The sequence below is a fragment of the Schistosoma mansoni genome, chromosome 7, assembly GCF_000237925.1.
Source record: "Schistosoma mansoni strain Puerto Rico chromosome 7, complete genome".
Taxonomy (NCBI): domain Eukaryota; kingdom Metazoa; phylum Platyhelminthes; class Trematoda; order Strigeidida; family Schistosomatidae; genus Schistosoma; species Schistosoma mansoni.
In genome coordinates, this window is record NC_031501.1 from 7,239,016 (window position 1) to 7,265,509 (window position 26,494).

Sequence of the window (26,494 nt, forward strand, 5' to 3'; positions counted from 1 at the left end):
TGACAGTGCTATACCTGATAAGCCGAGACCCAATGTTGGACCTATCAGAGCTTCTAGCGGGATTTCTACATCTACTTCGGATCCCACGCTAGATGCACCTGAGACCTCATTCTCACGTCCCAGTCAATAGCACGTGTCATCTGCCCCGTCTACGGACAAGACTTCCGTCTCACGTCCAGACCTGCAGACCACACCGCCCTTGACTGCGGATGAGATTGCAGGCTCACGAGGTTCGAACGAGACTACCGTCTCACGTTCCGGTCGCCGAGTACGCTTACCCGTACGCTTTCGCGACTAACCTCATAACCAACTACGGATACAGTATAGGAATCTACCCCTATACTACACGAAAGCTACACTTTTCTCTTTTTCTTTCATTTTTTTGTTTACCCCGAGCCTACGCCTCTGACCATCGCTGTTCTAGTATCGTCGACTTTAGTCAATCTTGGCGAAAGCTGGCCTGATCACCCACGCTATAGTCAACGCACTCAGTCGATCTCTCTGACTCCAAATACGTATGATATACATTTGGTCCCGAACATGGTTATCCTGGTCGCATCTGGTTCCTTGGCCCAATCTGGTTTCGTCCTACGTCTGCAGCGTTTCTGGTCCGGACCTCTACGAACGCAACCTTCAGATTCTGGATACAAACCACTCTGGTGTAGCATGTTAATCCAAGCAATCAATACAGTACGTTCCTTCTGGTACCGTTCTACGTCAAAGACTTTTGGTGGCAACTCGAGGATCAACGATCACTCCCTGTTCTACCAACGCCTTCGTCCTACAATGGCACGTTTCGCGATCAGTCCCACGAACGAAATCGCTACGTATCGAAAGAGTAAACCCTTTCTAGCGGGGGGCTCCTGTAGTGACCGGCCAGTCTCGATAAGAACACGATTGGAATAACAGAAACAATTATTATTATTGTAACCAATTGTACCAGAGATTGTTTTACTGTATTTGTTTAACTGTATCAGTTTCACTTCTTGTTCCGCTATCCGCCTTGTTTGGTTCGAGCTTGCTCACGCACTGCTTATTCGCTTGTACTCTTTGACACGTCTCGGTATTATTTCGATACCACGAGATCGCCAATAAATATACTTGATCTGGACTAGTAAAGCCTTCTGATTTACGGGCTATCAAGGGAACCAAGTCATATTTGTACGCGTAATCGAATAGTAGTGGTGATCATAGTCCGTCCACGACTCGACATCCACTACAAACTAATGTCATCTTTCTGTTCGAAATTCGCATAATTACCACTTTTCACTTATGGAAAGGATTTTTGATAAAAATCCTTATATATTAGTAGTTTTATTCATTCCTATCACAGTTAAGCAATAATGAGGTCAAGAAAATCTCCCCGCCACTAAATAACCAGTATCAAACAAACTAACTGCAATACCAGATGAAACTCTTCTTCTCCATGGTTATACCTTTGTTCATTCAGTTAGCTTACCAATGCGAATGCAATTGGAAATCAACTCATGTGGACAACAGCCATCATGAACGTTATTTAATTTCATAATTTAAATAAAAAGAATACTAAAATCAACATTTCTACAATATTGATTGTTTTTATATTTGTGCGCACAAAATATTTCAACTGTTTATATCTTAAGCTCTTAACCAATGGCTATTGCTATGCGTCTTAATGTGACTTGCTGAAATATCTCTGTACTAAATCATTTCTCATCATGATAATCTCACTTTGTTGAACGTCTAAATTATCTTCACGTAGATTTTCATTTTTTGCGTGTGAAGATTTAAACCAAAAGTTTTGGAATTATTACATATATTTTCCTGTCAGTTGCTGTCGCCTTCTTTTTGATTCAACTTTCAGCTCATCAATACCCACGAGATTCGTGTTACCCTTTCGGTAACTCGGGACGCGCGATTATCCCACTTAGTTTGTTATCGAATCAAAGTCACGTTGATTCTTGTGAGAGAGTAATGTAATGGTACTGGTCCGTAACCACACAATCCCTAAAGCTGAGCTTATTATTACCGAGGAGACTTAAATTTAACATGTAACACTAAAAGTAGGTAAACAATGGTGAACGCGGAGATAAGTTGATCGATATGGCATGATTCAGCCTCGCAGGTGTGGCCATTCTTGCGTAATCTACACCTTTCCACATTAAAACACTACTCTGTCCCTAGTCAAAATGTGTTCTTCCTAAATGCTGAACGTCATATTGCTGATTATCATGATATGACGAGTCAGTGTAAACAATTATGTGGCTTCCACATACGATCTTATAAATTAGGTAGTCACAACAAGACAAATCTACAATTTCGGGATTAGGTCTATCATAAGAATAGCACTAATGCCGAACTAGACCATAATCCCGCATCTCTACGTTATGTACATCGCTAAATTAGTTTGAGAATATCCGAGTTTTACTACAGTCGTCCCCAAATAATGATCCACTACTATTGTTTCCCAATAATAATGGAATATTTCCTTTCCTCTTGGTCCTTTAGTTTATGTATGAGTATGAGCATTTAAGGTATTTGATAGATTCCTTAACAAGTTTTGCTAAATACAACCTCCTAGATTTGCAGATAGTCGAGGTACAAATGCTTCAAGCTTCATGATTCTGGGAATAAATATCCCGTACATTTTTCTTCTATTACAGCGAAGAGTTTCTCACTCTTCGCTGGACCACAGAGAGGAGTTTTTCGGACTCCCTCTTGCGATTGTAGAATTATGATCTATTTCGTTAATAGTAACACTCTAATAATAGAACTAATCCTAAAGTTGCAGAGTTATCTTGATGTGACTGCCTAATCTATAAGATTTACATATAGTGGAGTAATAAGGTAGTTCATACTGAGGACTGTCACTTGACGATTCAGTCAGCAATATGTGTTTGAATATCACGTACAATCATCACATCTATTTGAGTTCCTCTAATGTAATATGTGTGTCCACATAAGAAATAGTATTCTTAGTGTAATAATAATAATAATAGTGTTGAAGATACCAAGGTATTGTAGTTTGAAAACACTTTACCAGTAACACCTTCTATAATTGAATCGCGCCCACTCAGTGAAACCAAAAGTCAGAAGCGTGGAGGTTTGAAGATATATTTGATGGATTATCAATATATCGAGGAGTGACTGATTTAATCTGGCTAGTGATCGCAGGAGACGTTGAGCACGACGTTTCAAATCGTTTCCCACGCCGTTCTGAAACGTGATCTGGTGCGGATGCATGACCGACCGCCTTCAGCTGAGTGAGTTCATTAAAACTAATGTTGTCATCATCCAATGTCGAACACTTACAGAGCTATTGATTTAGGGGATTTTTTTACAGCTACAATATAACGCCATGTAAACTATTCATACATTTTGTTCAATCAAGTTTCATGAAACTGATCAAACGGAATAATCAAAAACAATTAAAAATCTGTCTAAATATATTCTTAAATCTATTTAATAGTTGTTTCTCTTGTTTCAAATTATCGACAAAAAGTTCGTTTTATTTCAATCATTTTGATAAACACAGAGATATATGTATGTATTTAAAAAAGTTAGTATATGTGTATTACTTGTTAGTAGTAGTAGTGGTCGTGGTAATGGTAGTGGCAATAATAGTGGTGGTAGTATTACTATTAATAGTAGCAGTAGTAGTAGTGGTAGTAGTAGTAGTATTAGTATTAGTAGTATTGGTAGTACTAGTGGTAGTAGTAGTCGGAGTAGTGGTAGTAGTGGTAGTGGTAGCAGTAGGGGTAATGGTAGTAGTAGTAGTAGTGGTAGTGGTAATAGTAATAGTAGTAGTGGTAGTAGTAGTAGTGGTACTGGTAGCAGTAGTAGTAGTAGGAGGAGGAGGAGGAAGAGGAGGAGGGGGAGGAGTAGGAGTGGTAATAGTACTCAGAGTAGTGGTAGTAGTAGTAGTTTTCTCATGGTAAATAACTTGAAGAAAGTATTTTATCTAAGTGTTCTTCCTTTTATGAATGGTAGTAAGAATAATATTGAGGTTAATAATGATAATAATTTAATGTATTCTATGATTTCATATTTCTTGTACATTTGAATTTGCTTCTCTTTTCCTTTTCTTTCAAGTTTTCGGTGGGAGTTTCTTTGACCATGATTCTTTATTTTCTTTGAAATGCTCAACCCATGGACGTGGAACGACTTGTTCACCGACTATAAATAGTTTATATTCAAAATAAATATGATTAATAATTAGAGAAATATCACTTAAAAAAACAAAAAAATCTTTAAATTCACTTAGTATTCTATGTTTGAATCTTCCCATTGATGCTTAGGACTGCAACTGGTCAGTCTCAGAATGAACATCAACTCTGAGATACAGGTACATTAAGCTGACGGGTCCCAAACAGGACGAAACGTGCGTCAAACTGGATTCCACTGCTAGCCACTATCCATCTTCAACATTTATAAAGACTTTGGACAGTCTAATACTTTAAAATAAGGTTAAATACTAGCGAGTTGGTGCTTCAATGCTTGTGAATTAAGACTATATCGAGGCAATACGCACAGTATGCACATATGTCTATATGAGACTGACCAGTTGCACTCCTATGCATAAATGGGAAGATTCAAACAAACAACACTAAGTGAATTTAGTTACCAAGATGGTTTCATTTTTTGGTGAGACTAAAATTTATGGACGACCTTTGAGTGATGCTAAAGTGACCTTGAAAATGTCCACCTTCTAACTAGGACTAAATGAGAGTTATAAATCAGTGTGAGGAATTGGAATTATGATTTACAGTTGATGATTAGGGTTAGGTATTTGATGTATGGTTTCCATCATGAACTGATATCAGCTATAATGCCGAAATAGTATCTAACCAAATGAGTGTATGAATGTTGCGTTAAAATTCCAAACCTGTTATCTGAAATAACTCCGCCTGTAACTCTTCTAGAGTTACTGCCAGTCCCAAGCCCGGGTAAAAGAGGAGAGTTGGGCATGGGGTTAGCGACCCCATTCCGTAGAAAAGCTAACTCGCTAAAAAAACGCCAAACAGAAAAAATAATTCAAACCATTTAAACTCTGCCCTCCTACTTGAAGGAATAATTATAACGCCTCATGATGAAAGCCGAAATTTTTCGGAAGTCACAAGGCCGATGCACCTTCTAACAACCAGAGTAACACTCTTTATAGGTACATGGAACGTCCGGACAATGTGGGAGACAGGAAAGACCAGCCAAATAGTAATGGAAATGAGGAGATACAACTTGGCAGTACTCGGAATCAGCGAAACCCATTGGACACAAACTGGACAACAAAGGCTAGGTACAGGAGAGATGCTGCTGTACTCCGGTCACGAAGGGGAAAATGCTCCACACACTCAGGGAGTTGCTCTAATGCTGTCCAAAGAAGCACGAAATGCACTTGTGGGATGGGAATCTCATGGACCCAGGATAATAAAAGCATCATTCAGAACAAAGAAGGAAGGGATCACAATGAACGTTATCCAATATTATGTACCCACCAATGATAGTAACGACGATGATAAAGATCAGTTCTATGAAAGGATGCAATCAATTATAGAGAAGTGCTCACGAAAGGACCTCACCATCCTAATGGGAGATCTAAATGCTAAAGTTGGAGTGGACAACACAGGATATGAAGATATAATTGGACGACATGGATTAGGAGAGAGAAATGAAAATGGGGAGAGACTTGTAAATCTATGTGCATTCAACAAATTGGTTATAAGTGGCACAATATTCCCACACAAGCGCATACACAAAGCTACATGGATCTCACCGGACCACACCACAGAGAACCAGATAGATCACATCTGTATCAACAAAACATTCCGTAGGTCAATGGAAGATGTGAGAACCCGGAGATCATCAGATCACCACCTGGTCGTGGCCAAGATGACACTGAAGCTAAAGAAAGATTGGACAACTGGAAAAACAGCACTACAGAGGTTCAATACAGCTTCCCTTCGAGATACTGACAAGCTCCACGAATTCAAGATAACTCTCAACAACAGGTTCCAAGCTCTAGAGGATTTACTGAAAGAACAAGAAACTACTTTGGAGGACAACTGGAAAGGGATAAAAGAAGCACTAACTTCAACGTGTCAGGAGGTTCTTGGTCCTAGGAAGCATCATCAACAGAAATGGATCTCTATGGAAACCCTGGACAAGATTCAAGTAAGGGAGAACAAGGAGACAGCAATTAACAACAGTCGAACTAGAGCAGAGAATGTCAAGGCACAAGCAGACTACGCAAAAGCAAACGAGGAAGTGAAGAAAAGCATTAAGGCCGACAAGCAGAAATACGTGGGAGAACTAGCAACGGTGGCGAAAAAAGCTGCAAGAGAAGGGAATATGAGGCAACTATATGATATAGCAAACCAGAGAGACCAGTCAAGGACAAAGAAGCAAAGACAATCACTGAGACTCAAGAACAGAGGAAAAGATGGGCAGAATACTTCGAGGAACTGCTGAATAGACCAGCCCCATTGAATCCACCGAACATCGAAGCAGCACACACTGACCTTCCTATAGATGTCACTCCACCAACGATCGAAGAAGTCAAGATGGCCATCAGACAAATCAAAAATGGGAAGGCGGCAGGACCTGACAATATACCAGCAGAGGCACTGAAGTCAGACATTGAAATAACTGAAAACATGCTTCACCTTCTATTCAAGAAGATTTGGGAAGAGGAACAAGTGCCAATGGACTGGAAAGAAGGATATCTCATCAAGATACCAAAGAGAGGAGATCTGAGCAAATGTGAGAACTACAGAGGCATCAGTTTGTTATCAGTACCAGGAGAAGTTTTCAATAGAGTGTTGCTGAACAGGATGAAAGACGCAGTAGATGCCCAACTTCGAAATCAACAGGCTGGATTCCGTAAGGATAGATCGTGCACAGACCAGATTGCGACACTACGGATCATCGTAGAACAATCAGTTGAGTGGAACTCATCACTATGCGTCAACTTCATTGACTATGAGAGGGCGTATGACAGCGTGGACAGGAGAACATTATGGAAACTTCTTCGACACTATGGAGTTCCTGAAAAGATTGTCAACATTATCCAAAACTCATACGATGGACTACAGTGCAAAGTCATGCATGGAGGACAGCTGACAGATGCATTTCCAGTAAGGAGTGGAGTCAGACAAGGCTGTCTACTCTCCCCATTCCTCTTCCTTCTAGTGATTGACTGGATTATGAAGAATTCGACATCTGAGAGGAAATACGGAATACAAAGGACAGCTCAGAATCAATTAGATGATTTGGACTTCGCAGATGACCTAGCCCTCCTCTCTCATACACACGAACAAATGCAGATGAAGACAGCAAATGTAGCAGCAGCCTCCGCATCGATAGGCTTCCACATTCACAAAGGAAAAAGCAAGATTCTCAAATGCAACACGGAGAGCACCAACCCAATCACACTTGATGACAAAACTCTGGAAGAGGTGGAAACATTCAAGTACCTGGGGAGCATTGTTGATAAACAAGGAGGGTCGGATGCAGATGTAAAGGCGAGGATTGACAAAGCAAGGGCAGCATTTTTACAATTGAAGAACATATGGAACTCAAAACAACTCTCAACCAATTTCAAGGTCAGAATCTTCAATATGAACGTCAAGACAGTCCTACTGTATGGAGCTGAAACGTGGAGAACTACTACGACCATCATCAGGAAGGTACAAGTATTTATAAACAGTTGTCTTCGTAAAATACTCAACATCCGTTAGCCGGATACTATCAGCAACAGCGTTTTATGGGAGAGGACAACCAGCTTCCAGCAATAGAGGAAATTAGGAAAGACGTTGGAAGTAGATTGGACATACATTGAGGAAATCACCAATGGGCATCACGACTCAATCCCTAACTTGAAATCCGGAAGAGAAGCGGAAAAGAGGAATGCCAAAGAACACACTACGCCGGGAAATATAAGCCGAAATGAAAAGGATTAATAGCAACTGGAAAGAACTGGAAAGGAAGGCTCAGGACAGAGTTGGATGGAGAATGCTGGTGAGCGGCCTATGCTCCTCGACGAGGGGTAACAGGCGTAAGTAAGTAAGTAATTAATTAAGATATCTGAAATCTGATGGGTTCGTCCATAAAATATAGCCTCCCCTTAAATCCTTAGTTTACTAGGACGTTGAATCATTCAAATTTACAGACACGGTTCATTTCTTATTGATTCAATTGTTGACATTAATACCTTCATCTAGGAAATTTTTATGTGTGTGTGGAGGGGGATAATGTGTGAGTTAATGTGTCCACCTCTTCAATCTAATTGGATCCTGCGTTATTTTAATGAGTTTAAAAACGATAATCTCCCTCAATGATTATGTTGAAATTGACATTTTGGGTATATCTGCTCAACTATTTGACTTTTTCTTTATTCTTTGGAGATGTTAGAGATTAGTACTAGGTTATGTAATAAACTGAGAGGCAGCATTTAATATATATTTTGAATACATTCGATTCCTTTTGTATAATTACGGTAGTTATTTGGCTATTATTTAGATATTACATTAGTGCTGTAGGTGATTTCATATTAAACCTACCTACTTTCAGAAAAGAACACGGTCAATTTATCATGGAATTGATACTATTCAAAAACATCTAGAAGACTTCTTTGATTGTAAAGCTAGAATATCTCACGAGAAGTGCGCAATGTTCATTTTATGACAACCTCAGCTCCTCAAGTTACATCGATCTGATGTAGGATGAAACATAATAAATCTGACATTGGACAGCATATTCATTTATTTAAATTCACATGGTATTGTTTACAGATACATCTAGCTGACGAGTCTCGGGTAGGACGAAACGCGCGTCCTAGATCCCACTGCTAGATACCTTCCCTGCTTTGTTTATCCATTTGTTTATTGGTCACTTAATAATATGGTGACAAATTTTGAATTATAGAAAAAAATGCTAAATCATACCACACACTAATCTCACGTCATATTCTTCTGAACTCTTGATTAATATAAGCAAATTATTGAATATAATTGAAAAAAAAACATACCAGTTTCTTGATCAGATGATTTAGGCTTAGGACTTGTTGTATCTGTTGGTAGAACTCCTTCAGTTTGTGTTGGATTAACAATACGTTCAATCATATCACCAAGAACTTGGAAACTTGGTTCAACAATGAAATCAATGAAACCTAATAGAAAAATATTTTTTGAGGAAAAAATAGATATATATTACTTAAATAAAAGTCAAATACATATAATTATGATCAGAAGGGGGTTTTTGTGGATATTATAGTAATTTTAATAGCCACTTGCTTGTGTGATGGGGTGAAGTTTAAATTCAATTAGTATTGTTTGTTTGAATCTTCTCATCGATGTGTTAGGACTGCAGCTGGTCAGTCTCTAATTGGCATATGTGCATACTGTGCGTATTGCCTCGATATAGCCTTAATTCACAAGCATGGTAAGCAGAGATGGATAGTGGCTAGCAGTAGAAACCATTTGGGACTTGTCAACTGGATGTACCTGCATCTCATAGTTGATGTTCACTCTGGGACTCGAACCCAGTACCCTCGCTTGAGTAATTAGATTATGTATATCTATATTCATCTTCTTATAAGATTCGTTTTGGCCTATGGATTATTACTGTACGATTTACTGTCCCCTAAATTATATTCAGTTTATTGATTATTGTTTCCCACGTTCACAGCCACATTTGGCTTGATCTTGTACAAATTTTATTTTCTATTTTATGGTGTGATGCGGTCTATCTGTCTGGTATATAAACCAAGTATGCTTAAAATAAATGGTTCGCATAATAAAAGCTGGACTCGGTGTTTTGGACTCAAAGGGAAGGGCTAGGTGGATAAGGGATCAATAAGGACGCTAGACTGCTCATACCGGTCGAACGTCATTCATTTGGCACAGTGTTAAGATTGGGTAAGTCGTATTCCGATTGGTGGATAATTCACGTGATAAAAGGCTGGACATAAAAATCATAACAAATTGGCAACACTTAGATTTATGGTAACCATTGTAATAATAAAGTAAATGAAGGTAATCGATAAATTATTTGATTCATTATGAAATATTTTATAGAATATAGAAAACAACTTGCCAATTTGTGATTGTGGTACAACAACCGTATTACGATCACATAATGGTGATATTGGAAGGTTTAATTCACGTTCACGATCACCCTTTCATTGAAAAGAAATTTTCAAAGGAATATATGATTATATATAGAGAAAGAAGTAGCTTATGAGTAATTGTATATTCTGTTTAATGTATAATAATAACCAGAATGGGGATTTGTAGAGATTGTATTGATTTAATAGTTGAATTCATGAGGCGATTAAAGCTAGACCCCCATGGAAAACCTAAAAGCACTCGATGGCTGTTTCGTCCTAGTATGAGACTCCGTAGCAATGCTCATCCACCATCTGAATTCACGATAATGCGCTACCATCCATCATTATCTTCAGTGAGTAACTGCCTCACAACAGACACGGTTGGACTCCATTGATCACGGCTTCTTATTATAATTCCAGGAAATACATATTGAAGCTAGTCACTAGCGAGCACATGATTATTATCAGAAAAGGGGTCAATTAAAGTCAATTTAAGCTATACCACCATGGAAAACCTAGAACCACTGGACGTTCGTTTCATGGGACTCCTCAACAGTGCGCATCCACGATCCCGCACGTAGGACTCGAACATATACTAGGACGAAACTACTGTCCAGTGCTTTCAGGTTTTCTATGATGATCTAGTTTAATAATAACTTTTAAAATGAAAGCTAAAGACGTTTATTAGTGACCATGAAGTACTTGTCAATGGAAAAGTTTGCTGGATAAGTCATAAGTTCACTATAAAGATAGTCATGCAAATTGCAAGAAGCATTACATTAGAAATAGTACATTCCACCTTTATTGTTAACGCATACATTAATATAAAATAACAATGAAACTAAGAGATTCGTCATTACTGACGTTAATGCATGTGAATAACCGTGGAGACTAAATCGATTAGCTAATCGTCAAAAGTCTAGATCGACAAAGTATTGACAATGACAAGGAATTTTCATTAATTTTCTATCAACAGACATATAAGGACAATAAATTAACCACAAGAAAACTTCTCATTAAAATCATCTATCTTAAAGAACCTAATACTAACAATTCTAATTTACAGATAATATTTTCATAGTTGAAATCATGAGTCATTTGAAGCTAGACCACCAAGGAAAACCTGGAAGCACTGGATGGCCGTTTCATTCTACTATGGGACTCCTCAGCAGTACGCATCCACGATCCTGCCTCGTGAGGTTTGAACCCAGGACCTACCAATCTCGCGCCAGAGCACTTAACCTGTAGACCACTGAGCCGGCATTCAAGGGTGTTAATGTCTAACTTCAACCAATCCACGAAGTTTGAGCAACCGTTCACCAATTGTCTTCAGTGAGTTGTTATCTCACAACAGACGCGGTTGAACTCCACTGGTCACTACCTCTCACTAGAACTCCAGGACATATATCTCGAAGTCAGATAATATATAACTTCCCAATGGTTTCTAATAGAATCTTAATATTACCAGCTTAGTTTGTTCATTACTTAGCTGTAATTTCAAGTGACTTTCCATTCTAATTTATGTAATAGTTGTGATATTAAGAAATGAAGATACAGTGTGATGAACGGGAACACAAATAGGAACAATCGAATTTATCCGAATACAAAATTACAGAACATTTTAGTCAAGTCTGAGAACCATACAGTTAATTATTCGTTTACAAAATATCAATCAATTGTCTCAGACTTAATTGTTCTTTCGTTTCCACACCAATCATTCTCTGTTGTCGTTCTCCTTCTTCGATCTTGTTAATCTTCTGCCTCCAGACATTTTACTTTTGATTGCTGATGCATACTACTGATATCTGTCGATATCAGTAGCACATACCATGGTTTGAGTTTTAGGCTCTGAACATCTTTGAACAACTTTATCAATGTCTACTTCGATTCCACACCAATCATTCTTTGTTCTCGTTGTCTTTTCTTTAATCTTGTTAACTTTCTACCACTAGACATTTCACTTTAGATTGACAATACATACTACTTATATCTGTCGACATCAGTAGCACACATCACAACAGTACCAAAATAAGGTGATATAATCAATAGACTACTCAACTATATGTACTGTTAAGTATGACCTAAATTGGCCTGTTGATTTTCTTTTAGAGATTATTCCTTTTAGAGGAAGTAGTATATACTAAGTGAATCCTGTGATTAGTTCAATAAAATTCATTTTTAAAAGTTCAATTACATGAAACAGTTCAGTTTCTTCAGTTATGGAAAACATTAAAAGTACTCATCAGACTCTCAGTCATAGCTTCTATCTTGATTTGGTGGCAAGTGTTGTCTATTGTGATGACACACTCGTGTTATATTGGTTGAATTACATTCCTTCGGGTCTTAATATTACGGAAAGATAGGTAAGAAAATAGTAGGATTAAAGACACCAACTAAAGTTGTGAGAGCACAGTAGGACTGTTTATTATGCTGAGGTACGACAGCATTAAGGTATGTCTCTCAAACAACCAATATCTATAGAAATGCAGATTTTGGACAAAAAGTTAGTCGACGTCAGCCCTAGAAAACATACTCTACTTTTTTCCATGGATTATCGTCACCAAGGGTACTACGAAACTAGCACGCATCAGAGACTACTTACGAAAGTCCTGTGTACAACCACCCATAATCAGCTGTCTCTTGGATGGTAAGCTCATACTTCCATGTAATCGGAATCACTACCAATCGAGTTTTCGTTTTAGGTACCTCATGAAGATGGGCTCTTCCATAGTGTAGGGAAAAGGGCAATGACAACTGTTTTCATACCTCTGACAACACTTGATATCACCATATACACGGCTCATTAGAGTAAGATATTACAGTGAATAATAATGGTAATAATGATAATAATGAAAATAATAATAAAACAACTTCAGTTTAACTAACTTGTCTAAAGAATTCTTCACACAATATATCAGACCATTGTTCGTGTAGAGCCCATTCTTTCGCTGGATGTGAAATATCAGCACAATGAACAATGAGAGATAGTGCTTTTGTTTTATCAATACTAAGTTGGTGAGAAGAGAAACAGAAAGAGAAGAATAGTTAATGCATTCACTGAAATGTCATTTATAATGATAGTATGGAGTCCCAAAATTTTTTATTTATAATAAATAGGCATAGCAGTTTTTAGGTTCCACAAATTACATCACTGACTGATCTTAACTAGACAACCATTGAAAACCGAGGAGGATTGTACATTAGTTTCGTTTTAGTATTCAACTACTCAACAGTGTGTGTGTCCATGACCTCACCACTAGGAGATAGAACATAGAACCTTCAGTCTCTCGTAAGATGCTCTTCCTGTGAAACACCGATCCTCCATCCCTTGTGATGGATTCATAGATGAACACTGCCACTGGGTAGTCTCATATGAAATAGCTATCTAGTTTTTGTTGATTTTCACAGATGGCTTAACTAAGATAAGTTCATGATTTAAACTTAAAAAACTCTATAGCCTTTACAAATCTCCCCCTATAATAATATCTCACAAATAGTTTGGAAGTTCATAGACAATATTCGCTACTAGGCGTCAGTAACTGAAGAACCATTGAAAATCAAATCACTGCAAAACTACATGTCTTAGTAATATCCATATGGGCACTAACGGATAGCTTTGAGAAGAATTCTTACAGTTTAGGAAGACAACTGTAAGTCGTACAGTAAATAATAACGATGGTGAGGCATTCATGAATCTATGGTACTGGTTAATGTTGTATTATATCTCTTATTGACAGAATTTGAAAGTATTGACGCGGCTGCTATTAGTGATCTAGGCTTAACTGGCTGGGCTAGGCAGATAGCAGGACCAACAAGTGCTCTAGACTACTCGTACGGGTTTCATGTATCACTGGTCCGATCAGTAAATCACTGCTCTCTAATAGGCCGGTAAAGCCTATAACAATCAGTAAAGTTTATGATGGTGAATGAAACATGATAAATTCGAGTGTCCTATTTTGTACATTTATTAAGTTCGAAGTTGAGTGTTATGATGATTTGGAAACTATTAAAAACAAGAAGTATTGATCAACTAATTCGACATTAGGGACTTTCACTTTCAACACGGAAAACGGTGATTAAAACAAAATCGGAATATCCACAATCACAATTTCAGGTACACTCTTTCTGTCAGATTCGTTCAAGTTTATTCTCTAGTCATATACCTTAGATAAATATGGAAAGTACTCATGTTTGTAAAATTATGAACTGATAGTTTTACAGGCTTTTGTTCAGGAACAAAACAGTCTCAAAAGCTTAAATTCACTTAGTATTGTTTGACTGAATCTTCCCGTTGACGTTTAGGACTGCAATTGATCAGTCTCAAATAGGATGAAATGCGCGTCCTGGATTCCACTACTAGCCACCATCCATCTTAGTCTCAAAAGCTGTTTAATATATTAGTGACTTCTTTGTGAAGAGAATTTAAAGTTCTGAGATGTATGTGGGAATTTCTTTTTTACAGAATACAATTCTTAGTCAACTGGTGCATTAAAGATAAGATTGAATATATAGTCAGGACTATAAATGGTGATATGATACTATCATTTCCGTTACTTTCATAAAATGCTTTATAATAATTATACTACTTTAAATTATTATAAGTAGTTAAAAACAACTTATGTTAATTAGCACTAAATAACACTGAATAACGTGACGTACCTTTCTGGCATTGAAATCATAGTTTTCATATTTTTAATTTGTTGGAAGTGCAATGACATATCCGTGCATAAAACCATATCAATTACAAGTTGACGGAATTCTCTAAGAAATTTTTAAAAGATGAAATAATCTGTCAATCTAAAAATTCCTCTTGTGATAATAACAAAATGACTGAATACATAGGTATCACTGTCATTACACAAATACATTAACTTACTGATAGTACTATCCCCCCTATTATGGTTCTGATTCTTTTTTGTAAGTTAATATCTGATGTCAGACAATATTCTCAATGGTTGATTGTAATACCTTATTCATTATTTCAGAATGATTGTCAGAATCAAAATGGCACGCTGATATTCTGTCAGATTCCTATACTTACAGTTTCATCATGGGTTATTAAGCGAACAGAAGATCTCTTTGTACTGGCCAATATAGATAACTGTATTAAACGTCAATTTGAGTACATTAATACTGACCGAAAAATACTATGCATTAAGAATAGGTCTCGATTTTATTGACAAATCAATGACATAAATGTCCTCCAGTATATCATGTAATGGATTGCATGCTTTGCATGTAGTTGTCGAGTAGTTAACTTACTTTTCAGATCTGATTTTCAATATTTAATGTTTTAGGTTTCAAGACTTTAACTGATATTTTATGATCCACTTAGCGATCTCTTTAATCAGTGATCCTATAAACCATAATGATGGAAAAACCACACTCCAATACTTCATTTGCAAAATGTTCATTAATTGTTTTAGACTTGATTGTTCCAGCATTTTCATATCAATTAATTTCTGTTCTCGTTCATTCCTCTTCGATCTTCTCAACATTCTGCTGCCAGGTATTCTATTCCTAATTGACGCTATATACTACTTATGTCGACATAAGTAATACACACCACTAATTATCATAATCTGAATATCTTAGCAGAATATCTAGTTCAGAAGGGGTTTTGTGGAGATTTCAGTATTTTCATAGCTGAAATCATGAGTCAATTGAAGCTAGACCACCATGGAAATCCTGGAAGCACTGAATGGCTGTTTTGTCCTATCATGGGACTCCTCAGTAGTGCGCATCCACGATTCCGCACTCTCGAGATTCGAACCCATGACCTACCAGTCTAATGATTATCTAGTGATTATAATCAAAATTGAAAATCATAATTTTTTCCACTTCAAAGTATTCAGTTTACTTAATCAAACTATTATCCCATTAGCAAATTTTGATCAATTGACCTTTCCCTTTCAATGTTATGAAGAGTGGTAAGTCCAAGATCTTGCCTAGATCATTTAGAAATTGTGTAATTAAAAAAAAATTAATCATAAAGAGCAAATGATCCAACTTACTTGTATTGATCAGCTTCCAATCCAGTTAATATTGAAAATTCTTCTTCTTGCATTAAACGGAAAACTGCACTAACATGATGATTTTCCAAAACTCCACGATCATTATAAATTAAAGCTAATTCAGAACTAAAATAATTTTAAAAAAAACAACAACAACAGAACATAAGAATTGGTGAGAATAGAATAGAGAATAAATTATTAAAATACTCTTAAATACCAGAAGGTGTCTTTGATTGTTCCCTCATGGATTAGAAATATGAAGGTTTAACTGTTAATTTGGATAATGTTGGAGAGAGAGGGGGGGGGAGGAGAAAGTACATAGATTTTGATGGAGTTTTGTTCTCTGAGCTGGATGGAATGAGGGTTTTCCAACTCCCTTAGGTGAACTTTCCGTGTCCACCAACCCGGTTAAAGCGCCGGACATTGGCTTTTCGTCCCCAGTTATGTCCTCATTCACTATAGTAAGAAACTTTTAATTATGTTTTATTCATATAGAGATATAGTCACTTACCGTGTTGCTATATGGAAATTATTAGTTGTACCAGTATGTTCATAATCATGTATTACTGCAGCGAATAACACAGCAAATATATCCAAATCATTTAACCAATTCTGCTGGGTTAAAAATACAAATGGAATTGATAGAAAAAAGAAAATGGAAATATTAGAAATAATGTTCAATTTTCCAAAAATTATTCATTCATCATATCGGTAGATTTGGTGAAACCAATTTCCTTTTCATTATATAATTACATACTATCGGCAACAGCCTAATATACTTAATTACTTACGCCTGTTATCCCTCGTGGAAGAGCATAGGCCGCTCACCAGCATTCTCCATCCAACCCTATCCTGGGCAATCCTTTCCAGTTCTTTCCAGTTAACATTTTATCTTTTTCATATCTGCTTCTATTTCCCGGTATAATGTGTTCTTTGGCCTACCTCTTTTTCGGTTCCCTTCACCATTCCAAGTTAGGGCTTGTCTCGTGATGCAGTCTGGTTGTTTTCTTAATGTATGACCTATCCACTTCCAACGTCTTTTCCTAATTTCCTCTATTGCTGGAAGCTGGTTTATCCTCTCCCATAAAACGCTATTGCTGATAGTATCCGGTCAGTAAATGTTGAGTATTTTGCGTAGACAACTGTTTATAAATACTTGTACCTTCTTGACGATGGATGAACAGACTAATATGGGAGAGAACAAACTAGATTTCAACTGAACAGGAAATTAGGAAAAAACGATGGAAGTGGATAGCACATACATTGAGGAAATCGTCAAACTATATCACGTGACAAACGCTAACTTGGAAGCCTTAAGGGAAGTGAAAAATAGGAAGGCCAAATAACACACTACGTCGGGAATCGGAAGCAGACAGGAAAAGGATGAATAACAACTAAAAAGGATTGTAGAGGACAGGGTTGAATGGAGAATGCTGGTGGATGGCCTGTGCTTCTCCATGAGGGGTAGCAGGAAAAAGTAAGTAAGTAATTTTTGAAAACATTTACTAGTTCATTAGTTATCTATTCTATATAAGGAGTAAATTAATGATAGGTTCAGTATGTTCCTTTTATAAATTCTAACAAGAAATAATAACTTCTGTTCGAACTAATTGTATAATATTCATTTGTATTGATCATTAAAATTTCCCTAATGATATTGAAGATAAGTCATAAATAGAACAAAACAGGCATCCTAGATTCCCCTCTGCCGCTAACCACCATCTATCTCTACTTATAATGTAACAATCCTTTCAAATATTGACTGTTGATTAATCACTGGATGGTGATCAATGTTATGTATGTCAGGTCCTTCTTAGTACAGATAGAATCTTATCGATCAAGTTGCAATATGACCACTAGGATTCTATTCGCAATAAGAAGGATCTGACATACATGACATTGATCACCATTCAGTGATCAGTCAATTGCAAATACATCCCAATCCTACAGTAGGTCAGTCCCAGCCCGGACTGTCCAGTGGTAACTTCTCTGACTGTAAAGCTGGGTGATACGAGGTCGAATCTGTCAGAGAACATCAGTTCCCTAAAGAATAATACAGGTACACCTTGCTGACGAGTGCCAAGTAGCATAAAACGTAGGTCCAACGTTTCCTGTTGAGTACCTCCAATCACCATCTTAATTTTCCTTCGAGGTTTTTTCTTTTCATTGTGAAAATTTCTTCAAAAAAAACCTGTTTATCAACGACAAAAATTAAATGTACTTAGATATAAATCAATACGGTCGTATATGAGCTAGTGATATTACGAGGTTATCTAAAATAAAAATGAAGTTTGAATTTGGCATTGATTAGTTCAAAGTTGATTGTTTATAAACATTATTAGCTCTATCATAAGCGAAGACGGATAGTAGCTAACAATGGAATCTAGGATACACGTTTCGTCCTATTTGAGACTCATCAGCCGGATGTACCTGCATCTCAGAGTTGATGTTCGCGCTGGGACTCAAACCCAGTACCGTTTGCTCTAAACGCTATCGCGTTATCCACTCAGCTACTGAGTCCTGATAGCCACTTGCTTGTACAATAAGAGACTGATCAATTATAGTCCTAAACATCAATGAGAAGATTCAAAACAAACAATACCAAGTGAATTTAGTTATTAAGTTGTAATATTATCACTAGTTTAATTAGTTAAACATAACGAGAACTATATTTTCAAAGAAGGTGATTGAAGAGGATCGGTTGGAAACTGTAGATTTAGGTTTTATGTTAGTTATTACATATTAACAAAGTTTATGTTCAAACTTAGGGTAACTAACTAACTGCAATAATAAACAACTAGACAAATATCAAACTAGTTAGTATTTAATTTTATAATTGAATTCAGAAGTCAATCAAAACTAGACTATCATAGAAAACGTGGAAGCATTTCATTGTCCGTCGATATAAGTATGAAATTTTTACAACTTAGTCATAATTATAAATAGGTTATTGGATACAATTATAACTGTGAAATTAGATGACGGATACATAAATAGATAGATAGATAGATGTATGGATAGATAGATACATAGATAGATAGATAGATAGATGTGTGGATAGATAGATAGATAGAAATCTATATCTTTGCTATACCTGTATATTGTTAACTTGTACAGTCTGTATAGTAAGTAATAAAGCCTAACAAAATGGAATGTGTATTTTGCTTTATTTTCCCCAGTAACAGTAGTGTATATTACTTCATACTGTAAAAAACAGTTTCAACAACAATATTGGTGAAGTCGACAATGATGGATGGATGATGAATAGAATACGCCTTTCTCGTCGTTTTATTTATTTTTTCTCTTTATTTTTTCTTTTTTTTTAAAAACTAGAAGATTCAATATCCAATGAATTTAACCCTTTTTTTCAATTTGTCATTTAACAACAAAATGGGTGTGGTTATAATAAACAAATAAATAAATAAATCCATTTTTTTATATCTAAGGTAATAAAAGGAGAAAAATAGATCCCATTTATTTTTTTAAGGAGTGAACTGTTATAAATAGAAATTATTGATCAATCTCCTATTTTGTGTCCTTAACGGGATATAACTATGTTATATCCTGTGAAGATATATGAAATGGTAACTTCTGAGAAGTATTTATGAACCCAGTATGTTTGTGAATAATGATTCATATTGTTGAGACTGTTATTGGTATTCTGGACTTAATTGGCTGGGCTAGGCAGAAAGCAGAACTGACAAGTACTCAAGACTGATCATATAGGTTTTTTTGTGTATTATTGATCCAATGGATAAAATCACTGCTCTCTAATTGGAGGAGGAGGTTTCAGCACGTTTATATATATTGAACAGGGCACTCAATCAATCGATATAAAAAACTATGACTTCAAAAGAAAAACAGTTTTCAAATAATTATACAACATTCTTCGTTAATAGTTAAATCCATGAATCAATTAAAGCTAGATTAGCATAGAAAACTTGGAAGCAGTGGATGTTCATTTCGTCTTAGTATAAGACTCGTCAACATTGCACATCCATGATCTTGTTTGCAGGATTCGAATCATGGAATTTCAGTCTGGCGAATGAACACTTAACCTCTAAATCAAATGAGTCGGGATTCAATGATATGAATAGAATAATGTTTCTGTTAACTTGATACTTGAAAAGGAGTAAATGGTATTCATTAACTAAGTTAATTTTCTGGCTATTTAAAGTTGGAAATTAAATTTAATGTTGCATGTTCATCGACGAGTATCCATAGTCTTCATAATTCAATATTTCCACAATTTATTGTAGGCAACTCTTCAATTATGAAAGCATAAAATAAAATGAACTGCTTGTAACTTATGGTTTACATCTTAGTTAAACAACCATAAAAAATACCCAGAAAGTACTTAACAGTCGGTTCATACAAGCATGAGATGTCACAATGGCACTGCCCATCCATGCTCCCATTACAGGGAATCAAATCTAGCCTAACTATCCATAAACAACACTCTAAGCTCTAAGCTGGATTTTTTGTGTTGGGGTCTTAGATTTACATTGCCACTGACCAGTTCCATACTAAGACGATTCGGTTAATCAGTGTTCCCTGGTTGTTATCAATGATTTAACCAGACATCAATTCATGATTTGAACTATGAAAAAAATAAACAATTTCAAGAAAACAGAAACTTACCCTAAGATCATTCATAAAAATGATCATATGACATGTTTGCATAACATCAGCTGCATGAACCAAATTATGATATGGATTACTATATTTACTATAACCTGTTTCAAGTTGAATTAATAAACTTTCTAATGCAGTACTATTTATCTGAAATAGAATTTATAAGAAAAAAATGTTTATGTAATAGTTTCTACTAGTTAGAAGATAAATAGGTGAGACTACAACTTATGGACAACCTTTGAGAAATGCAAAACTGATCTTGAGAATATCCCCCCTTTAACTAGGACCGAATAGGGGTTACAAACCAGTGTGAGGAATGAGAATTATGGTTTACAGTTGGCGGTTAAGGTTAAGAATTTGATTTAGGGATTTCATCACAAACTGACATCAACTATAATGTCAAAACTCTATTTAGCCAAACGGATGAGTGAATTTCGCGCCAAAATTCGAGACCTGCCTTCTCGTGGCATTACTGTTGTTTAAGAAATTCAGAGGACGAAAAGAGAATGTCTGGCTGTTTAACCGGCTTGGTGGACACGCAAAGTCCATCTAGAGGGGTTGGAAAACCCTCATTCCAAACCAATGGTGCACATGGGCTCCAGTATCCTGAGAGAACAAATGGCGTATGAATCAATCGTTGGTCACCGACTACCATGGTACTGCATTTCCTCACGATGCTCCACTGCCTTATGGATCAGATCTTTCGGTCAATGGCTCGGGGTGTGACCTCCTAAGAAAACCATCTGTTTCGGTTTGGGCACCTGGGCGGTAACACAGCCCTCACACAAATCAAATGAGACTTGTGTGGCGCATCTATATATCTGGTGCCCTCTTGTACCAATATTTATGTGTTTAAATGAATAAATAAATAAAAACTTTAAATCTGATTAGTTCGTCCATAAATTATAGTCTCGTCGATAAATATGTGTATTAGGTGATTTTTTTCCTTCAGTCGATACCATTGAAAGTGAAAGACTTATCATTTCAATAACAAGAAATATCATATTATTGGGTATACCTGTTAGGTATATAAATAATCAACTCATTGAATTTAATATGAATGAATGATACAATTCATCTTGTTATTAAAGATTGTATGGTGTGTGCTACTTATATAGATATGAGTAGTATATAACGATAGTTAGGATTAGAATGACTAGCAGTTGAAGGTCGAGAAGGAAAGAACGGGAACAGAAAGTAATCGGTATGAAGATGCGGAAACAATGAAGTCTGAAACGATTGGTTGATATTTTGCAAATGAAGTATTTACTATATGGTTCTCAGGTTTTACTGAGAAATTCTGTAATTCCGTCTTCAAATATATTCGATTGTGCCCCCTTGTGTTCTTGTGCACTACAATTGGTTTGTGGGCATTGTAATCATAAATAGAATTAGTGTGGATATCCTGGAGTAAATCCAATTGAAACTTAGTACTTCAAATCAGCTTCTTGTTCATGAAGCAAATGTGGCTATAAGTTAACATGATTTTTAAATTCACAACATGAAACAACATTCTGATAACATTCTATCTTGTGAATAATGAGTTGGGTGATAATATGTCTCATGTTTTTATGTTCTCTAGAACGAATAATCTCAAATGTCAATAATAGAAGACTCAAAAAGATCAATGAAACAAATAGTAGGTTCAGATTTCACATTTCTGGTAGAGTGATCAACGACTGACCGTACAAAAAAAGAATTAACCTCATCATTGAAGGCTTTCAAAGTAGAACTAGATCTTCACAGGGCAAAATACTTTGAGGATTAAAACAGATTAACCAACCTACTGTCTTTAGTCGAGAGGAATAAAATCTCCGATCAATTATAACGAATGTCTAGTTTAATTATCAATGATAGCAGCTTACTTCAATATCTACGATACTTGTCCCTGCCATCTAGATCTTTGTTTTAACACATCAATATGTCCATTAATCATACAACCTATTCAGGCGTGTTCATTAAAAGTTTATAACCTTTCTCTGTATAAATTTCAAAAAAAACAGCCCAATCACAGACATCGTGATATCTGGTAATCTTCAGCTTAAAGAATGTACATTATTCAGATATCGATTCCTGGAACGCTAACTTCTAACTGTCAATCACTCAATATTTATCATCAGGATCGACTAAGAAGTAAGAAACATAAACGTGTTGAAATGCTTTATGCTGAGACTCCCCTCAAGTTAGCCAACAGATTCAAATCATCCAGGACTATGGTCAGCTAAGCCTGATGTCATCTCTACTATATTATATACGTATATATATACATATATTACAAGTTACTAACCACCATCTTTAAATCAATACTTACCTGGAATTTATTAATAAGATTATATTTATGTAATAATTCGAATGCAACAAATTTCAATGCATGATTTTCACTTGCTTCATTCAATCCAAATACATCGAAATTCCATGTATCTAAACCAGTCTATAATTAGATTAAAAGGAAAAAACAATATTTGAGTTTGTAAACCACTGTAAGTTTCCAACAGTCCATAGCAACATAGTTAATACCTTTGCACAGTTGTAAATGGATAAAGATTTCTATCCTCTATAATGTTCTGCACTTTGTGCTACATGGATTAACCCCTCTAGGGTTACTGCCGGTCCCAAGCCCCAACAAAGGAGGAGGTTTGGGCATGGAGTTAGCGACTCCATCCAGTAAAAAACTAACTCTCTAAAAAAACGCTAACCAGAAAAAATAATTCAAACCATTTGAACTCTGATCTGAAGGTTAAAAGGTCTTCATTTAGAAGAGTTATGATGAAAGCTGAAATTCTTCGGAAATCACGAGGCTGATGCCGCTTCTGACAACCAGAGCAACCATTAATTTAGGTACATGGAATGTTCGTACAATGTGGGCAACAACCTACTGTGGGAGAGAACAAACCAGATTTCAGTTGAGGAAGGAATCGCGAAGAAACGCTGAAAGTGGATAGGATACACATTGAGGAAATCATCTAGCTGCGTTACAAGGCAAACCCTCATATGGAATCCTTAAGGTCAAAGGAGAAGAGGGAGACTATAGAACACATTACTTCGAGAAATGGAGACAGATATGAGAAGAATGAACAACAACTGAGTAGAACTAGAAAGGAAGGCTCAGTACAGAGTGGCTTGGAGAATACTGGTAGATGGATTATGCTCTACTGGGCGTAAGATCAAGATCAGGTCGACTAAATGTCAGATGCAACTGACTATCTAATATTAATGTGACCTATTGGAATATACTTAAAGTATTGAAGATTTCTGTATGTACTGAACTTGCTAAGAATTCTAAATCATTGGTATATTATTCAATTCATTTACTAGGTACAAGTCAGTGTATTTATCTTCGAACCACACTTTAGATGTGAGGATTAGTAATACTTCTCCGTTACCTAAACCAAAGTATATGGATTGATGTATGTAGCTGCAACTCATTGAATAAAAGTCGAATGGTTTAAGCACAAAACCACCATTACACTACTACTATGTATGATGTACTGGACTTGGAAATGTTATTCATTGGACATTTGGTGATGAACATAGAATAAATGATAAATCTTCGGCTTTATCATCTGTAACAAAGATGTTCATTGTTATTATACAGAGTTCATTACTAAAATACAGTTCTCAATATAATCGTATACAAGAAATTTGATTCAAATAATGGTCATTCTCATAGTTGAAAGCATTAGTCAATTGAAGCTAGACCACCAAGAGATACCTGGAAGCACTGGACGGCCGTTTCGTCTTATTGTAGGACTCCTCAGCTTTCAACTCCCCATGCTTTCAAATATGAAAATACTGAAATCTCCACAAAATCCCTTCTGATAATAATGATCATTTTATAAAATATTAAACAACTTACTTTAAGAAATAGAAGTACATTTGGTGGAACAATAAGATTGGAACAACTTGACATACGACGATAAATTCTAAATGAAAAGAGAAATTTAACAAACAATTAAAGTTTTTTTACAAGTTGAATTCATAAATCGACCCAAGCTAGATGACCATCGAAAACCTGGAAGCACTGGACGGCCGTTTCGTCCCAGTATGCCACTCGCGCATCCACGACCTCGCCTCGCGAGATTCGAACCCAGGACCTACCGGTCTCGCGCCAGAGCACTTAACCGATATACCACTGAGCCGGCATCTGATGGTGTTTATGTTTAACTCCAACCAATCCACGAAGTTGAGCAACCGTTCACTGCTGAGGAGTCCCACAATAGGACGAAACTGCCGTCCGGTGCTTCCGGGTTTTCCATGGTGGTCTAGCTTCAATCGACTCATGCTTTCAACTATGAAAATACTAAATCTCCACAAAATCCCTTCTCATAATAATAAAATTGATTGTTACATAAATTCCATCATCAGATTGTCTTTGCCAAAAACTCAAGTTCATGATATAAAGTTTAGCAAAATGTTATTGATTTATTTATTTATTTATGTAAATACATAAATATTCGTAGAAAAAGGCACTGAATAGATATGAGCCACATAAATCATTAGATTTATATGAATGCTGGGATACTACCCGGGTGCTCATATCGAAGCAAGTAGTTTCTCAGGGGGCCACGCCCACAACCTGATATCTATAGGTCTGATCCACAACGCAATGGAACAACGTAAGGAGATGTGTTCCCATGGTAGCCACTGACAAACAATAGGTTCATACACCATTTGTTGTCTCAAGATACTGCAGATCATGTACACCATTAATTTCGAATAAGGGTTTTCCAACTCCACTAGGTGAACTCATCATATCCACCAATCTGGTTAAAGTGCTGGACATTTACCTTTGGTCCCGTCAATTTGGTGAACAACAGTAATGCCTCGAGAAGGTAGTGATTAGGACTTCTGTGATAGTAGTTGTATACACGTGGCCATGTGAGAGGATTCGGAGAGAGAGAGAGAGAGAGTTGATTCTCTGCATTGTCGGCCTCACCAGGGCATTTAGGAGCTTAGAAAAATATAAACACTCAATAAAAACTACTTAGATTTACCTCTCAACAAATATTCCAGCTCTAATTGCATTAGCAACACTACGAAATCTAGGCTTTTGATCACCAATTCCAACACTTTGTACAGTACGTGTAAATGTTGATGCAAGCCAATTACGTACTTCATCTGGTACATATTCTGTAGCAGCTTCTGATAAATCTTCTTCTTCTTCACGAATACGTCTGTAAACAAAAAACAAAAAAGTTTCAGAAATTACGTAATTCGAAATTTTAAGTGAGTATTGTTTCTATCTAAAAGCTAATTCGAAAATGAACAACCCCACATAGATACAAAAAACAAACAACTGACAGGTCATTTGTTCACTTATTTTTTTAGTATTCAACTCAACATCATCGAAAGTTCAATCCAAGGTCATGAACTTAGTCCTCTATTGAATGAAGCAACGAAAATAGTCAAAAAAATAAATCAATAAATATCAGATATTTGAATATGATACTGAGAATGAACCATTAATGCTTAGTTTAATTATTCCATACTAATAGATTAGAATCATTCAACAAACAAGCATTTTCATAATGAAAAGGGAGTTTTGTGGAAATTTTAGTAATTTTATATGGTTGAGATCATGAGTCAATCGAAGTTAGACCACCATGGAAAACCTGGAAGCACTGGATGGCCCTTTCGTCCTATTATGGGACTCCTCAGTAGTGCGCATCCATTGCTCAGTGATCTATCAGTTAAGTGCTCTGGTGCGAGAGTGGTAGGTCCTGGCTTCGAATCTCGTGAGGTGGGACCGTGGTTGCGCACTGCT

The 26,494-nt window shown here is 36.4% G+C and overlaps 1 protein-coding gene and 1 non-coding gene across 2 annotated transcripts in view; both read right to left on the bottom strand.

Annotated features, from left to right (window-relative positions):
- Positions 1–8,957: 8,957 nt before the first annotated feature.
- Smp_134500 (putative calcium/calmodulin-dependent 3,5-cyclic nucleotide phosphodiesterase) overlaps positions 8,958–26,494 on the bottom strand; it is a gene marked incomplete at both ends in the record, with an annotated part of 23,309 nt that continues 5,772 nt past the window's right edge. Inside the window, 9 exons of the mRNA XM_018798737.1 lie at positions 8,958–9,142; positions 10,102–10,150; positions 12,968–13,088; positions 14,741–14,842; positions 16,096–16,221; positions 16,607–16,707; positions 20,737–20,877; positions 23,042–23,161; positions 25,733–25,904. Coding sequence (XP_018653649.1) covers positions 8,958–9,142; positions 10,102–10,150; positions 12,968–13,088; positions 14,741–14,842; positions 16,096–16,221; positions 16,607–16,707; positions 20,737–20,877; positions 23,042–23,161; positions 25,733–25,904 — 1,117 coding nt within the window. The remainder of the gene's footprint in view (positions 9,143–10,101; positions 10,151–12,967; positions 13,089–14,740; positions 14,843–16,095; positions 16,222–16,606; positions 16,708–20,736; positions 20,878–23,041; positions 23,162–25,732; positions 25,905–26,494) is intronic.
- On the bottom strand, positions 18,543–18,614 carry Smp_tRNA_00947_Pseudo_TTA.1.1. The gene has a single exon. It is a non-coding gene (tRNA).